Source organism: Tachyglossus aculeatus, chromosome 18 (assembly GCF_015852505.1).
Source record: "Tachyglossus aculeatus isolate mTacAcu1 chromosome 18, mTacAcu1.pri, whole genome shotgun sequence".
In the NCBI taxonomy this organism is placed as follows: Eukaryota; Metazoa; Chordata; class Mammalia; order Monotremata; family Tachyglossidae; genus Tachyglossus; species Tachyglossus aculeatus.
Genome location: NC_052083.1, coordinates 11,183,198 through 11,201,433, shown reverse-complemented (window position 1 = coordinate 11,201,433; position 18,236 = coordinate 11,183,198). Strand labels below are relative to the sequence as shown.

Genomic DNA, 18,236 nt, shown 5'->3' with positions numbered 1-18,236 from the left:
GGCGCCGTCGGTGCCCGCCCGTCTCCGCGCGAGGGACTCCAAGTCCCAGCAGGCCCTGGGGAGGGGTGGGCGGGGAGCGAGTGCGCAGGCGCGGGGCGGCCGGCGGCCGGACGCGGGCAAGATGGCGGAGCGAGGATACAGTTTCTCCCTCACGACATTCAGGTAGGGACGGGATGGGAAAGGGACAGGTCGGCCGCCGCCGGCCCCCCCTGCCTCCCGGGGCCCCGGCTGCCCTGCTCCCGGACCGACCGACCGACCGACCGACCGACCGACAGGGGGACCGCAGGGAGGGAGGGAGGGAGGGAGGGAGGGCGGCCACGGGGGGCTCGGGCCTGCCGAGTCAGCCCGCCTCTGCGCATGCGCCGCCGCCGCCGCCGCCGCCGGGAGGGGGGAGGGGGAACAGGAGGGAACTGTTCTGTTCTGTTGCCAATTTGTCCTTCCCAAGCGCTTAGTGCAGTGCTCTGCACATAGTAAGCGCTCAATAAATACGATTGATTGATTGAGGAGGAGCAGGAGGGAGAAGAGGAGGAGGGGGAGGAGCAACACCCGTATATATGTATATATGTTTGTAGGTATTTTTTACTCTATTTATTTATTTATTTATTTTATTTGTACCTATCTATTCTACTTATTTTATTTTGTTAGTATGTTTGGTTCTGTTCTCTGTCTCCCCCTTTTAGACCGTGAGCCCGCCGTTGGGGAGGGACCGTCTCTATGTGTCGCCAATTTGCACTTCCCAAGCGCTTAGTCCAGTGCTCTGCACATAGTAAGCGCTCAGTAAATACGATTGATGATTGATTGATTGAGGACGAGGGGGAACAGGAGGAGAGGAGGAGGGGAGAGGAGAAAGGAACAGGAGGAGGAGGAGGAGGAACAGAAGGAGCAGTAGAGAGAGGAGGGAGAGGAGGAGAGGGAAGGGGGGAGGGAGAGGAGGAGGGGGAAGGGGGGAGGGAGAGGAGGAGAGGGAAGGGGGGGAGAGGAGGAGAAAGAGGAACAGGAGGAGGAGGAGGGAAAGAAGGAAGAGGAGGAGGGAAAGAAGGAACAGGAGGAGGGAAAGAAGGAACAGGAGGAGGGAAAGAAGGAACAGGAGGAGGGAAAGAAGGAACAGGAAGAGGGAAAGAAGGAACAGGAAGAGGGAAAGAAGGAACAGGAGGAGGGAGAGAAGGAACAGGAGGAGAGAGGAGAAAGAGGAACAGGAGGAGAAGGAGGAACAGAGAAGGAGCAGGAGGGAGAGGAGGAGAAAGAGGAACAGGAGGAGGGAGAGGAGGAGAAAGGAACAGGAGGAGGAGGAGGAATAACAGAAGGTGGGAGGGGAGGAGGAGGAGGAGGGAAAGGAGAAGGGAGAGGAGGAGAAAGAGGAGGAGGAGGAGGGAAAGAAGGAACAGGAGGAGGGAAAGAAGGAACAGGAGGAGAGAGAGGAGAAAGAGGAACAGGAGGAGAAGGAGGAACAGAAGGAGCAGGAGGGAGAAGAGGAACAACAAAGAAGGAGCAGGAGGGAGAGGAGGAGAAAGAGGAGAAGGAGGAGGGAGAGGAGGAGAAAGGAACAGGAGGAGGAGGAGGAATAACAGAAGGTGGGAGGGGAGGAGGAGGAGGAGGGAAAGGAGAAGGGAGAGGAGGAGGAACAGGAACACGAGGAGGGAAAGAAGGAACACGAGGAGGGAAAGAAGGAACAGGAAGAGGGAAAGAAGGAACAGGAGGAGGGAGAGAAGGAACAGGAGGAGAGAGAGGAGAAAGAGGAACAGGAGGAGAAGGAGGAACAGAGAAGGAGCAGGAGGGAGAAGAGGAACAACAAAGAAGGAGCAGGAGGGAGAGGAGGAGAAAGAGGAACAGGAGGAGAAGGAGGAGGGAGAGGAGGAGAAAGGAACAGGAGGAGGAGGAGGAATAACAGAAGGTGGGAGGGGAGGAGGAGGAGGAGGAGGGAAAGGAGAAGGGAGAGGAGGAGGAAGAGGAACAGGAGGAGGAGGAGGGAAAGAAGGAACAGGAGGAGGGAAAGAAGGAACAGGAGGAGGGAAAGAAGGAACAGGAGGAGGGAAAGAAGGAACAGGAAGAGGGAAAGAAGGAACAGGAGGAGGGAGAGAAGGAACAGGAGGAGAGAGAGGAGAAAGGAACAGGAGGAGAAGGAGGAACAGAGAAGGAGCAGGAGGGAGAAGAGGAACAACAAAGAAGGAGCAGGAGGGAGAGGAGGAGAAAGAGGAATAGGAGGAGAAGGAGGAGGGAGAGGAGGAGAAAGGAACAGGAGGAGGAGGAGGAATAACAGAAGGTGGGAGGGGAGGAGGAGGAGGAGGGAAAGGAGAAGGGAGAGGAGGAGAAAGAGGAACAGGAGGAGGGAAAGAAGGAACAGGAGGAGGGAAAGAAGGAACAGGAAGAGGGAAAGAAGGAACAGGAGGAGGGAGAGAAGGAACAGGAGGAGAGAGAGGAGAAAGAGGAACAGGAGGAGAAGGAGGAACAGAGAAGGAGCAGGAGGGAGAGGAGGAGAAAGAGGAACAGGAGGAGAAGGAGGAGGGAGAGGAGGAGAAAGGAACAGGAGGAGGAGGAGGAATAACAGAAGGTGGGAGGGGAGGAGGAGGAGGAGGGAAAGGAGAAGGGAAAGGAGGAGGAAGAGGAGGGGGAGAGGGGGAGGAGGAACAGGAGGAGGAGAGGAGGAGCAGGGAGGGGGGAGAGGAGGAAGGGGAGAGGAGGAGGAACACGAGGGGGAGAAGAGCAGCGTGGCTCAGTGGAAAAGAGCCCGGGCTTTGGAGTCAGAGGTCATGGGTTCAAATCCCGGCTCCGCCAACTGTCAGCTGTGTGACTTTGGGCAAGTCACTTCACTTCTCTGGGCCTCAGTTCCCTCATCTGGAATATGGGGATGACGACCGGGAGCCCCCCGTGGGACAACCTGATCACCTTGTAACCTCCCCAGCGCTTAGAACGGTGCTTGGCACATAGTAAGTGCTTAATAAATGCCATCAACAAAAGAAAAAAAGAGGAGGAGGAACATGAGGGGGAGAAGAGGAGGAGGAGGAGGAACACGAGGGGGAGAGGAGGAGGAATTGGAGAGGAGGAGGAGGAACATGAGAGGGAGAGGAGCAGGGAGGGGAGGAGGAGCAGGAAGAAGAGTCAGAGCTACTCGCACTTTCACTTTCCCTCTCAGTGCCTTTCTTTTTTTAATTATTTAATCGTAATTAAGCGGTGACTACGTGCCTGACACCATCCTAAACCCTAGCAGCGTGGCTCAGTGGAGCGAGCACCGATTTGGGAGTCAGAGGTCGTGGGTTCTATTTTACTTGTACATATCTATTCTATCTATTTTATTTTGTTAGTACGTTTGGTTTTGTTCTCTGTCTCCCCCCTTTTAGACTGTGAGCCCACCGTCGGGTAGGGACTGTCTCTCTATGTTGCCAACTTGGACTTCCCAAGCGCTTAGTCCAGTGCTCTGCACACAGTAAGCGCTCAATAAATGCGATTGATGATGAATCAATCAAATGAATTGAGCACAGACTGAGCAGATCACTGTCCTTGGAAAAGTCCAACAGAGGCAGTAAACATGGTCCCTGCCCTTAAGGGACTTAGTCTAGCAGGGGAGACAGATGCTAAAATAAATTCAAGGGAATCCCGATTGCAGCAGTGATCAAATAGAACTGAAGCAATTACCAGGTAACCACTCAAGAAAGGATTTATTAATATGCTCCTCATATAGAGGAGTTACTTTCATAATTGACACAGCCGTAAGTATCATTTTTAACAAATTGGGAGGATTAAGAATTCATAGCTGGGTCAGTATTCCAAGAAAAGTCACGCTGTGGACTGGAGGGCTTAACTCTTTGGACTAGAAAGCAAGTTCCAGGGATGCCATATTAACATGCTAATAATTACTTATTAATGATATTTCTCACTTTTTTTTTCCTGTCATATGTTTGGGTGACGGGAGTGCTCGCCTGGTACAAGTAACATCGAGTTGAAAGGGGCCTTGAAAGGTTATCATCATCATCATCATCATCAATCGTATTTATTGAGCGCTTACTATGTGCAGAGCACTGTACTAAGCGCTTGGGAAGTACAAATTGGCAACATATAGAGACAGTCCCTACCCAACAGTGGGCTCACAGTCTAAAAGGGGGAGACAGAGAACAAAACCAAACATACTAACAAAATAAATAGAATAGATATGTACAAATAAAATAAATAAATACATAAATAGAGTAAAAAATATGTACAAACATATATACATATATACAGGTGCTGTGGGGAAGGGAAGGAGGTAAGATGGGGGGGATGAGAGGGGGACGAGGGGGAGAGGAAGGAAGGGGCTCAGTCTGGGAAGGCCTCCTGGAGGAGGTGAGCTCTCAGGAGGGCCTTGAAGGGAGGAAGAGAGCTAGCTTGGCGGATGGGCAATTATTCCATTAAGGGGACATGAAAGTAGATTCGCACCTAAATGGGGTTCATCCAACTCTCTTTAAAAAGAAAAAAAGCTTCTACAATTCCCTTGGTGGAGCTAGTCCCGTAATAGAGTTGTACTCTTGTGAAATCCCATATTCAGGAAAATCACATTGCAGTACTTGGTCGGGGACGTGAAAGTAGATTCGCACCTAAATGGGGTTCATCCAACTCTCTTTAAAAAGCAAAAAGCTTCTACAGTTCCCTTGGTGGAGCTAGTCCTGTAATAGAGTTGTACTCTTGTGAAATCCCATATTAAGGAAAATCACATTGCAGTACTTGGTCGGGGATGCCAAGTTTTTATTTTTCATTTCAGCTGACGGGGGGGAAGGGACTAGGAAGAGCGCTGTAAAAGGGTATTTGGGATTATGGCCCTTGTTTTTATAATCAGTTTCTGCATTCAGGCTCTCTGTTCCAAAGTCTTCTGCTGGAGCAGGGAGCCTGTCTAGTTTCTACGCTTGTGGGCAGAGATCATGTCTGCAGGGCACTCCGCCGTTATTACTCTCACGTCGTTACTGGTGAGAAGCAGCGTGGCTCAGTGGAAAGAGCCCGGGCTTTGGAGTCAGCGGTCATGGGTTCAAATTCCGGCTCCGCCAGCTGTCAGCTGTGGGACTTTGGGCGAGTCACTTCACTTCTCTGGGCCTCCGTTCCCTCATCTGGAAAATGGGGATTAAGACTGTGAGCCCCCCGTGGGACAACCTGATCACCTTGTAACCTCCCCAGCGCTTGGCGCATGGTAAGCGCTTAATAAATGCCATCGTTATTATTATTACTTCTCTCCCAAGTAGCCCACTGTTGGGTAGGGACTGTCTCTATATGTTGCCAACTTGTACTTCCCAAGCGCTTAGTCCAGTGCTCTGCACACAGTAAGCGCTCAATAAATACGATTGATGAAGTGCCTAGTCACTGTTGTCTTCGCAGTAGGTACCCAGTGAATCTCTTCCTTTTCTCCCCACTGCCTCTTAGCTCCTCCTCATCACGAGGTTGTATGACCGGCTTGGAGGTTTCATTCTCTATATGTTGCCAACTTGTACTTCCCAAGCGCTTAGTACAGTGCCCTGTACACAGTAAGCGCTCAATAAATACGACTGATTAATTCTCCTTTGTCCCACTGCCCACGGGGATGGACTGCACCCTTCTTTACCCACTGCACTGTTGACTCACCCTTGGGGCTGCTGCCGCTTGCTGATGGTAGAGGCGTGTGTTCATTTATTCATTCAATCATATTTATTGAGCGCTTACTGTGTGCAGAGCACTGCACTAAGCGCTTGGGAAATACAAGCCGGCAACATATAGAGACGGTCCCTACCCAACAGTGGGCTCACGGTCTAGAAGGGGGAGACAGACAACAAAACAGGTAGAGAAAACAAAACAAAAAAATATATATGTATATATGAACCCATGACCTCTGACTCCAAAGCCTGGGCACTTCCCACTGAGCAACGCTGCTTAAGTGTACTATTGTCAATCAATCAGTAAATACGATTGATTGGTTATTATTATTTATATTAATGATATTTATCGATCTGTAATTCCATTTATATTGATGCCTGTCTCCCCACTTCTAGACTGTGAGCCTGTTGTGGGCAGGGATTGTCTCTGTTGCTGAATCGTATTTTCCAAGCGCTTAGTACAATGCTCTGCGCACGGTAAGCGCTCAATAAATACGATTGAATGAATGAATGACCTGGGTTCTAATCCTGACTCTGCCACTGGCCTGCAGTGTGACCTTGGCCAAGTCACTTAACTTCTGTGTGTCAGGCGTCCTCATCTATAAAACGGGTTAAGTGCCTGGCCTCCCCTTCCACTTAGGTGGTGAGCGCCATGCTCGACACATAGTAAATGCTTAAATAATGCCATAATTATTATCATCATCAGGCGTGCTGACTAAATTCACTGCCGGTAGTGGCACTTTGGGCGGGCCCCAAATGTCTCTACCATTTTTCTGCCCCTTGATTCACGATCCAGTCCACGTGCCGTCCAGTCAAGGTACCATGGGGGTAACCCAGCTGCTAGACAGATTGCTTTGCACAAAATTTGCACTCCAACTTTTTAATTTGCACAAAATTAGGTGCACTGAAATATTTTCCTTTCTAGAACAGACTCTGCTTTCAGTGCTATTTTTGAAATACCTGTAATTACTGGCCTTTTTTTGTGTTTTTTTTTTGGTTAGGTGATGCAGTTAGAGGTGCCAGAGTTCAATAGCTTATAAATGAAACTTATAAGTGGGTTGTCCTCCAGATTTTCCGCGTGAAAGTTTTCCTAATATGAGAAACTTTGAATTTGGTCAATAACTAGGAGAGGGTAGGTTGGCAAAATTGTACGAAGGAGAAAGATGTAACGCTCCGAAATTATGCAAAAAAATGATTCTGTATTGCAGAGAACAGCAGAACACAGCCTGACCTATTCTGATTAGGCCTGTCATGTTTCAGTCACCAAAAAACAATCCTTTGCAAAGTTATATTCCTTTAAAAGTCCCCTCTCAAATCGAAACGATCACTAATGGTGACTTAACTGGCTTTTTTCTATTTTTGCTTCCTGTGAAATCGAGTGAAAGTGTAGAGTTTTTTTTGCCTTTTTCCACTTAATGATCAAAACTGGGAGAATTTGGTATTATTACAGTTTGTTTCTGGTTCCCATTAAACTAAGTGGAACTGCCAAGGCTGTTTTCATTGACTCTAAAATTGCTTCTGTCCTTCGTGATCTAAAAGTACATTTTTTTTCTTCTCTTCCGTTAGCCCCTCGGGTAAACTTGTGCAGATTGAATATGCTTTGGCTGCTGTAGCTGGAGGAGCCCCTTCAGTCGGAATTAAAGGTAATGATTTTAGAGTCCTTGAAGCAGGGAGAGGAAAAGATATTTAAGTTAATGTCTTTGCATTTCAAGTAGCTTTTGTAGGGTTGTGACGCCACATAAAATTAGGTGCACTAAAATATTTTCCTTTTTAGAACAGACTCTGCTTTCAGTGCTATTTTTGAAATACCTGTAATTACTGGCCTTTTTTGTTGTTTTTTTTTTGGTTAGGTGATGCAGTTAGAGGTGCCAGAGCTTGATAGCTTATAAATGAAATTTATAAGTGGGTTGTCCTCCAAATTTTCCACGTGAAATTTTTCCTAATATGAGAAACTTTGAATTTGGTGGACTAAGAGAGGGTAGATTGGCAGCTTTGGCTGCTGTAGCTGGAGGAGCCCCTTCAGTCGGAATTAAAGGTAATGATCTTAGAGTCCTTGAAGCAGGGAGAGGGAAAGATATTTAAGTTAATGTCTTTGCATTTCAAGTAGCTTTTGTAGGGTTGTAACGCCACATAAAATTAGGTGCACTAAAATATTTTCCTTTCTAGAACAGACTCTGCTTTCAGTGCTATTTTTGAAATACCTGTAATTACTGGCCTTTTTTGTTTTTTTTTTTGGTTAGGTGATGCAGTTAGAGGTGCCAGAGTTTGATAGCTTATAAATGAAATTTATAAGTGGGTTGTCCTCCAGATTTTCCACGTGAAAGTTTTCCTAATATGAGAAACTTTGAATTTGGTGGACTGAGAGAGGGTAGATTGGCAGCTTTGGCTGCTGTAGCTGGAGGAGCCCCTTCAGTCGGAATTAAAGGTAATGATCTTAGAGTCCTTGAAGCAGGGAGAGGAAAAGATATTTAAGTTAATGTCTTTGCATTTCAAGTAGGTGCACTAAAATATTTTCCTTTTTAGAATAGACTCTGCTTTCAGTGCTATTTTTGAAATACCTGTAATTACTGGCCTTTTTTGTTTTTTTTTTTTTTTGGTTAGGTGATGCAGTTAGAGGTGCCAGAGTTTGATAGCTTATAAATGAAATTTATAAGTGGGTTGTCCTCCAAATTTTCCACGTGAAAGTTTTCCTAATATGAGAAACTTTGAATTTGGTCGACTAAGAGAGGGTAGATTGGCAAAATTGTGTGAAGGAGAAAGATGTTTCAGTGCAGTATTGTTGATTTGTGTCAGGAATTCCTTTTTCCAGTGCTCAGGTGAGAAGGATAACTTTGGTTTCGCGTCTCCCAAATGAGCCTGCCCTTTGTAAAGGAAAAGGTAAGGAAAGGAGTTGGCTAGCCAGATCCCTCAAATGGCATTGTCTCAGCTAGTCCTTTTGTGACCAGAAGAGAAGAGACCTTGGACAGCTTAACGTTTCCTTTTCCCTTCAGCTGCGAATGGTGTGGTTTTGGCCACTGAGAAGAAACAGAAGTCCATTCTGTATGACGAACGGAGTGTGCACAAAGTGGAACCAATTACCAAGCACATAGGCTTGGTATACAGTGGCATGGGCCCGGATTACAGGTACTGCTTATTAAACGGTCTGTATCCCCCAATTCTAGCGCCTCTGCCCCAGAACCTGCCATCAGAATTCCCCAGTGACCCAGAGGAGAACCATCAGCTAATCTGTATTAGACGTTTTTTTAATCAAAGTGCCAACTTGGACTTCCCCAAGCGCTTAGTACAGTGCTCTGCACACAGTAAGCGCTCAATAAATACGATTGATTGATTGATTGATAGAATCCTCGTCGTGTACACCTGCCGTTACATAGTGGTCCATCAGGCTTGAAGGAGATGCCCCAGATGGTCAAATTGGACCCCAACTCCGAGTCGGAACTGAAAGGGCCTGTCAAAACCAGAGGAGCAGCATGTTTTAGTGCATAGAGAAGCAGCGTGGCTCAGTGGAAAGAGCCCGGGCTTTGGAGTCAGAGGTCATGGGTTCGAATCCCAGCTCCGCCACATGTCTGCTGTGTGACCTTAGGCAAGGCACTTAACTTCTCTAAGCCTCAGTTCCCTCATCTGTAAAATGGGGATGAAGCCTGTGAGTCCCATGTGGGACAACTTGATCACCTTGTATCCCCCCCAGTGCTTAGAACAGTGCTTTGCACATAGTAAGCACTTAACAAATGCTATCATCATTATTGTTATTATTAGCCATGATCTCTGACAGTCGAATTAAATAGGTACGTTGAAATTAAGAACACCCTACTATTTTGGCTATCTATGGCATGCCTTCTATTTTCTTCTAGACTGTGAGCCCACTGTTGGGTAGGGACATTCTCTATATGTTGCCAACTTGTACTTCCCAAGCGCTTAGTACAGTGCTCTGCACACAGTAAGCGCTCAATAAATACGATTGATTGATTGATTGATTGATTTTTCCTTTTTTTGAAGTCTTTTGTGGAACTGAAAGTTCCCAGAAAACTAGAAAACTCACGTTTTTAGAGGCTACCATTTGGAATGTATCATAGGAGTTATGTCCGTAGAATATTTGTAAAAACTGTATTGGCCAAAGAAATGTCGAGGGATTCAAAAACGTTATTGAGTTGCTAAGATATTGGAATGTTTCTTGCACGGGAGCTGCGTGTCTCGGTTTGGATTAAAGTGGTCTCTTTTGTGTCGTCGTTCAGGGTACTTGTGCACAGAGCTCGGAAGCTGGCTCAACAATATTACTTGGTTTACCATGAGCCGATTCCAACGGCCCAGCTGGTCCAGAGGGTCGCTTCTGTGATGCAGGAATACACGCAGTCAGGGTAAGCGGGTGGCCAAACTGTTATTCCTGATTAAAGTGCCCCGTGGTTTAGCGCTATTCAATACGGTACCAGAGGAAGGTATATTTGTGCAAAGAATCATGCAGCTAATAACCTCTAAAAGAAGTTTCGTAGTACCTGAGGTTACTGTCTCATCCAACCCAACACAGTCTGTCACCAAACTCCGTCAGTTCTGCCTTGAAAACGTTGCTAAAATCCTCCCTTTTAATAATAATAATAATGATAGCGCTTACTGAGAAGCAGTAAGCTGCTTGAGAAGCAGCGTGGCTCAGTAGGAAAGAGCCCGGGCTTTGGAGTCAGAGGTCATGGGTTCAAATTCCGGCTCCGCCAATTGTCAGCTGTGTGACTTTGGGCAAGTCACTTAACTTCTCTGTGCCTCAGTTACCTCATCTGGAAAATGGGGATTAAATCCGAGAGCCCCACGAGGGACAACCTGATCACCTTGCAACCTCCCCAGCGCTTAGAACAGTGCTTTGCACATAGTAAGCACTTAATAAATGCCATTATTATTATTATTACTGTGTGCCAAGCACTGTTCTTGACTACTGCATCTGACTCCTTGCTGACGTCCCTCCTTCCTGTCTCTTCCCCACTCCAGTCCATACCTCACTCTGCTGCCCAGATCCCTTTCCCAAAATAAACGTTCAGTCCATGTCTCCGCGCTTCTCAAGACCCTCCAGTAGTTGCCTGTCCCCTGCCACATCAAGCAGAAATTCCTTAACATTGTCTTTAAAGCATTTAGCTTGCCCCCTTCTACCTTACCTCCCTGATTTGCTGCTCCAAACAAGCCTACACACTTGTGCTCCTCTAGCCCCGGCTTTATCCACTGTGCCCCGATCTTGTCTGTCTCACCTCCAATCCCTTTTCCACATCCTCCCTTAACCTGGAACTCTCTCCCCCTCCATATACACCAGATGACCACTCTGTCCAGCTTCAAAGCTTTATTAAGGTTGTATGTCTTCCAGGAAGCCTTCCCCGATTAAGCCCTGTTTTCCTCAGCTTCCTCTCCCGTCTGCATCGTGTGTGCACTTGGATCCATGGCCTTTGGGCATTTGATATTCGCCTCAGCCCTTCAGCACTTATGGACATATAAATCGTGTATTAGGAATTATTTATATTAGTGTCTGTCTCCCCCTCTAGACTGCAAGCTCATTGTGGGCAGGGAATATGTCTACAATCTGTAGTGGTGTACTCTCTCAAGCTGTTAATACAGTGCTTCCTACACACAGTAAGCACTCAGATACCATTGATAATGATCACTGCCTTAACTGGAACTGACATCATTAGCATCATCAGTGGTATTTACTGAATGCTTACTGTGTACAGATCACTGTCCTGAGCACTTGGGACAGTACTGTACTGCTTTGTTAAGTGAAGATCTTGAGGAAAATGCCGGTTGATAAGGAATTTTCAGCTGCCGGGTGGCCCAAAATAGGGGCCTCATTTGGATTTTCAGTGCGCGATTAATTGTTAAAATGAAACTCACGTTACTGCTGTACAAATTACAAGTGAAAACTATTAGCACAGGAACCAAATTGTGTGAGCAAAATCAAACTGGTTTACACATTAAAACTTGCACCCTTTGAGGTTGAATTGCATTTCCTAAGGGAAATGTGTCCTCATCCCCCCGTAGGGGGCTCAAACTGCATGTAAAGACTTGCTTTTCGGTTGAAATAGGCTTATTTCAATTACGATCCTTAACCACAATCACACCATTTCTAACCTCCTGCTTGAGAATTCTTGTTAACTCAGTTTGACTTCGTGGTACTCACCTCTAAACTGCAAACTCACTGTGGACAGGGAACGTGTTTACTAATCTCTCTTGAAATGTACTCTCCCAAGCGCCTTGTGTAGTGCTCTGCACAAAGCAAGTGCTCAGTAAGTATTACTGATCGATCATAGGCTGGTTTTGTTTCTGGAAAAGTATCGGCAAAGTAGTGCTTCTAAACCAAGCATTTGTTACTCAGTTTTCGATGATTGTCTTTCCAGGGGTGTCCGTCCGTTTGGAGTATCACTACTCATCTGTGGTTGGAATGAAGGTCGGCCTTATTTATTTCAGTCTGATCCTTCTGTAAGTATCAGCCCCAAAGCAGTTATATACCCCCTTGTAATTTATTTATATTAATGTCTGTCTTCCCCCCTTGACTGTAAGGTCCTTGTGGGCAGGGAATAATAATAATAATAATAATAATAATGGCATTTATTAAGCGCTTCCTATGTGCAAAGCATTGTTCTAAGCGCTGGGGAGGTTACAAGGTGATCAGGTTGTCCCACGGGGGGCTCACAGTCGTAATCCCCATTTTACAGATGAGGTAACTGAGGCCCAGAGAAGTGAGGTGACTTGCCCAAAGTCACACAGCTGACAAGTGGTGGAGCCGGGGTTTGAACTCATGACCTCTGGCTCCAAAGCCCGGGCTCTTTCCACCGAGCCACGCTGATTCTCTAGGGAATGTGTCCGTCTGTTGTTATAATAAACCTTCCTAAGCGCTGAGAACACTGCTTTGCACACAGTAATGGCTCAGTAAATACGATTGAATAAATGAATGACTAGCAAATTTGAGAGTATCTGGGGGGGTTGCTGAAAAACTGGATAAGAAAACTTGTCTTAAAATAATTTTGAAATTGAGCAATAATTTAATTGGATATTAGAAATTTTTAGTGTGGAAATTATGGGAGGACTTGGGACTTTTTGGACTTGGGAAAGCTGCTTTTATCGAGTCAAATTACGAAGGTTTTTTGTTTGTTTTTCATTTTTCCATGGAGAAGGCGACAGATGTGACCCAAAGGGCTGTCATCCACATTGGTCAGAAAGGCTGATCAAAGCCCTAGAATGACCATTAAAATCCTCTCTAAGTTAAGTTTATTGTGGACCAGGAACATGCCTACCAACTCTGGTGTATTGTACTCTCCCAAGTGCTTAGTACAGTGCTCTGCACACAGTAAGCACTCAAGTACTACTGATAAGATGAGTATTCCCATGTATGATTGGAATCTAAATGTGTCACAGTGTGAGGATTATATCAATTTCTCTGCAATGTCTTGTGACTGGATTTTGTAAAGAGGGGACTTTGTTAGGGAGAACAAAGTTTGAAACGCATTGGAATGCAATATTTATCGTGAATTTTTCTTTTGGGAGAGTACTGACAGGAAAAGTTGAAAAAAGCTATTTCAAGTCAGGAAATAATTATCTGCAGCTTTTACTGCATTTACGGTCAAACTTTGCATTTTCTGGCTGTCATGCCCCCGCCCACCCGTGACTCGGTCAGAAGTTTAACTACCACACACCCCATTTCTGCTTCTGCCCTCAGTGGTAGTGAGAAAGAGTCGTTCACAGTTCTCAGTAAATTTTATTTATCAAGACTGGCGATCCCTGCAAAACTCTTGATTTTTTTTATATATGCATGTTAAGACCAGCATTCTCCATTGCAGCTGCTCATGAAATAACTTTTTAGGGAATATTTCCATTTGTTTCTGTCTGTGCCTTAACTATGTTCCCTTTTTTTATTTAGGGAGCTTACTTTGCCTGGAAGGCTACTGCGATGGGAAAGAATTATGTAAATGGAAAAACTTTCCTTGAAAAAAGGTAAGAGGACTCCAGGTACTTTGAAAACTTGGGTCCTTCGGAAAATTTATCAGACAATTCCATTCACCGAGTTGGGAATGTGAGCTCCTTACCCGCTTCATTTCCTCTTAGAAATGATCTTTAGCCGTGGCTTGATAGCAGTCTCGTGGTTTTCATCATCCTACTCCTCCTTCTGGAATTCCTTTGTGGACTCTTTCTCTTCTCCCCTTTTCACTGTGTATGTCCATTAAGGATGTTTTCAAGGTTTTCTGCTCGGTCCATGTATACGCAGATGATGCCAAGTCTCAGCTCTGACCTTTCAACTGCGGTCCTGTATTCTGTTTCCTCGTGCCTTGGGAAATCTCCACCTGAATAGTCCATCAGCTTCTTTGACTTAATGTGGCCAAAACTGGATTCCAACCTTTCCTCCTAAACACCTACCTCTTCCCGACTCTCATCACCCTTGCAACATCCTCCCTGTCCTGCAAACGTACTGTCTTACCTCTGGCCTCCAATCTGTTTCTCCTGTGGGAATTTCCTGAAGTATTTCACCAGTTGGCCCTTCTGTTTCATCCTTATCACCTCCCTAGTGCACACTCCTCACAGTCTGACTCAACTCCTTGGAACAGCCTCCTTACTGGTCTCTCTCTGCTTCCAACTTTTCCTCAGGTCAGTGTGCTTGACACACAGGTGTGCATATTTTCCACTCAAAATGCCACTCAGAGCACACTGCTTTCCTCAAGATATAATAATAATAATAATAATAATAATGATGGCATTTGTAAGCGCTTACTATGTGCAGAGCACTGTTCTAAGCGCTGGGGGTGGATACAAGGTGGTCAAGGTGTCCCACATGGGGCTCACAGTCTTAATCCCCATTTTACAGATGAGGTAACTGAGGCTCAGAGAAGTTAAGTGACTTGCCCAAGGTCACGCAGCAGACATGTGGCAGAGCGGGGATTCGAACCCATGACCTCTGACTCCAAAGCCCGTGCTCTTCTCCACTGAGCCACGCTGAGTCCAGCTCTAGACTCCTTCCCTGAACACTGGCTTCCAAGCTGTTTTTCACCTTTCTCTCCTCTCCCCAGCTGCAGCTCTTCGCGGGATTAGAACCCATGACCTAATGCCCAGCCCTGTGCTCTCTCCACTACGCCATGCTGCTTCTCACAGCAGCAAGGTCTTAAATCAGGAACGACCATTAAGTTGGTTGAGCCCCAGTTAAGTTGGTTTTAGATTGAGCTCCACAAAGGATAGGGATAATGTTTAATTCCCATGTGTACTCTCTCTTAGCACTTAGTACAGTGATCTGCCCAAAATAAATGCTTAGTTAATAGTGTTCACTCATTCAATTGTATTTATTGAGAGTTTACTGTGTGCAGAGCACTGTACTAAGCGCTTGGGAGGTACAAGTTGGCAACATATAGACGGTCCCTACCCAACAGCGGGCTCACAGTCTAGAAGGGGGAGACAGACGACAAAACAAAAGATATTAACAAAATAAAATAAATGGAATAGTAAATATGTACAAGTAAAATAGAGTAATAAATCTGTACAATCATATATAAAGGTGCTGTGGGGAGGGGAAGGAGGTAGGGTGGGGGGATTGGGGAGGGGGAAGTGTTACTACTTCCTGAGCCTCATAAATTTTTTCTTGAGAGCTTCGCCACCCAGTATTTTGGGTTCAAATTAAGAGTTCTTGGGGTTCCTTCCTTTGGTATCAGTTGTTCATATATCCCCCTCTCAGACCAGTTGTGACCAGAATTATTTATTACAATGCCGTAAGAGCAGACATTTAAAATTTGGCAAATTTATGTGCCATGTGACCTTACAGCAAGCCTGTTTCACTCATTCTTGTGAGTGGGCTGCTTTTGTGGATATATATCTATACGTAAGCAACAATTCTAAAAAGCCGTAAATGACTAATAAATTATTCATAGAGCCATTGGCGAGCAAATGCATTAAGAAGTAGAAAAAAGGGAGTGTAGTCCTGTATTAGAGTCTGTTTTGCCCTCTAATCTGTAAACTTGAGGGCAGGGGTCGTGTCTGCCTCCTATATTGTATTGTGTTCTCCCAAGGGCTTAGTACAGTAAGTGCTGAAGAAATACCATCTATTGACTGGGAATCAGAGGACCTGGGTTCTAATCCTGGATCCATCACTTGTCTGCTGAGTGACCTCGGGCAACAAGTCACTTCTGTGCCTCAGTTTCCTCATCTGTAAACTGAGGATTAAATGCCAGTTCTCCCTCCTGTGTAGATTGAGCTCCCCCCATGTGGGACCGGGACTGTAACGTAATTACCATATATCTGCCTCAGCACTTAATAATAAATCATTTGTAATTATTAAGCGTGTATTGTGTACAGAGCAATCAGTCAATCAATCAATCGTATTTATTGAGCGCTTACTGTGTGCAGAGCACTGTACTAAGCGCTTGGGAAGTACAAGTTGACAACATATAGAGACAGTCCCTACCCAACAGTGGGCTCACAGTCTAAAGGACTAGGAAGAGTTGATAGACATCTTCCTTGCTCACAAGGAGCTTTCGGTGCTTGGCAGATATTTATTAAGTGAAAGATACAGTCCCTGCCTTGAGTTCAAAATCTCTTGGACATCTTGTGTGCTCTCTTTCCATTTGTGTTAGACTGTGAGCCCACTGTTGGGTAGAGACTGTCTCTGTATGTTGCCAATTTGTACTTCCCAAGCGCTTAGTACAGTGCTCTGCACACAGTAAGCGCTCAATAAATACGATTGATGATGATGATGATGATTTGTGTTGATGGGCAAAAGTTAACTGAGGCTTAAACGCATTGGAACTGAATATATGAGATGGCTGAGGTTGTTAACATGAAACCTGCTCCTGCTGAAGGAAGTTGATTTTTAATGAGCGATTTATTCACAATGATTATGAAAACAAGGATATTGCCTTCAAAAGTTCATTCTAAAAGTGTCCCTCTTTTTTGCATTTTTTTAGATACAACGAAGATTTGGAGCTTGAAGATGCTATTCATACAGCAATCTTAACACTAAAGGTTAGCCTAAAAACGACGGGTTTATAATAATTTTAAAGGAATTTCTTACACATCCAAGACAAATGTCTTTTTTTTTTCCTCCTCCCAGGAGAGTTTTGAAGGCCAGATGACAGAAGATAACATAGAAGTCGGCATCTGCAATGAAGCGGGGTTCAGGAGGCTCACGCCAACTGAAGTTAAGGATTACTTGGCTGCCATTGCATAATGTCCAAGTGACTGAAGAGTCTTGAGTTCTAATAGAGGCAACGTGAACCTCTTTAAAAGTATCTTTGTTCTGCATTTTTTTGCATACTTGTTTCTACATGGTTTAATGGATAGGTCCTTTTAAAATTACCAGGTGCAAATAGCAATGAAGTATCAAATCCAGTTGCTAGCATTTTGGGTGTTGAGTAAAATTCTATCTGCTGGGTTTTTTTTTTTTTGTATTTTTTGGTTTTAATGCGTAAGCTGCCTTAATTTTCAGGGTAGGAACAAAATACCATGAATATTAAAAAAAAGATCGGCAATTTCCTTCCCCATGGATATCTCTATAACAGTTCAGCCAAAGGGATCCTTGGCTAGTATCTCATAAAAGCCATTTCCAAATCTGAGATAAAGAGTACATTTAAAACATATTCCAACTTTTTTGTCCGTTCAACGTGCATGCACTGACCTAAATTCATCCTTTATAAACATTGGTATTTTTGAATATTTTACTGTGTGCAGAGAACTGTACTAAGCACTTGAGAGAGTGCTGGACAACAGTAGACCAGTTTACACTCTAGAACTAATCTCTAAGTCTTTGATTTTAAAACATTGCAGCACACTCCAAAATCACTCTTCTTTGTGATGAGTGTTTTTTTTTTAACTGGAATCATTTTAAGTCGTAAAATACAGGCTTCATTCCCTCTCCTGGGATTAAAAGATGTTATCTATACAAGGGAAAGTTCTGAAAGACAGTTGGGCAGTGGAGGGGAACGGTATTAAAGTTTGACATGTTCTAGGTAAACTTTTCGTTCTCAGGTCTTGCAAATCCCCAACTAAAACTCATCCTGTTAATGTGAAAAAGGTGTGGGCTAAGTCTTGGATTTCCTTTGTCCCCTCTCAGTCCCCTGAAGGGAATCCATTTCCTGGAGCCTAGAAGTGGAAATGACTTATTTTTTCTCTGCTGCCCACCCCCTGCCCCGAAAAAAATGCTAAATGTTGATGTACAGAACATCATAATACATTCCCAAGGTTTCTGATAATCACCGTTTTTGTGTTGACAGCATATTCCCCACTATCCAAGAAAACCCTAGAGCTGAGACAAATCTCCATTAATATTAATAGTAAACATGATCTCTGACAGGTTTCTTCACCCTGTCATCATCATCATCATCATCAATCGTATTTATTGAGCGCTTACTATGTGCAGAGCACTGCACTAAGCGCTTGGGAAGTACAAATTGGCAACATATAGAGACAGTCCCTACCCAACAGTGGGCTCACAGCCTAAAAGGGGGAGACAGAGAACAAAACCAAACATACTAACAAAATAAAATTAATAGAATAGATATGTACAAATAAATTAAATAAATAAATGAAGTAAAAAAAAATGTACAAACATATGCAGGTATATATGTATATATGGTATATATATACCTGTATATATATACATATATATATATATACAGGTATATATATACCATATATACATATATACCTGCATATGTT

The 18,236-nt window shown here is 44.8% G+C and overlaps 1 protein-coding gene across 1 annotated transcript; it reads left to right on the top strand.

Moving 5' to 3' along the window:
• Positions 1–107: 107 nt before the first annotated feature.
• PSMA2 (proteasome 20S subunit alpha 2) lies at positions 108–17,050 on the top strand. The gene is made up of 8 exons (XM_038760650.1): positions 108–162; positions 7,152–7,228; positions 8,576–8,708; positions 9,815–9,937; positions 11,945–12,026; positions 13,465–13,538; positions 16,487–16,544; positions 16,633–17,050. The coding sequence occupies exons 1-8, from the start codon at positions 122–124 to the stop codon at positions 16,747–16,749; spliced, it is 705 nt and encodes a 234-aa protein (XP_038616578.1). The 5' UTR covers positions 108–121; the 3' UTR covers positions 16,750–17,050.
• The last annotated feature ends 1,186 nt before the right edge of the window (positions 17,051–18,236 follow it).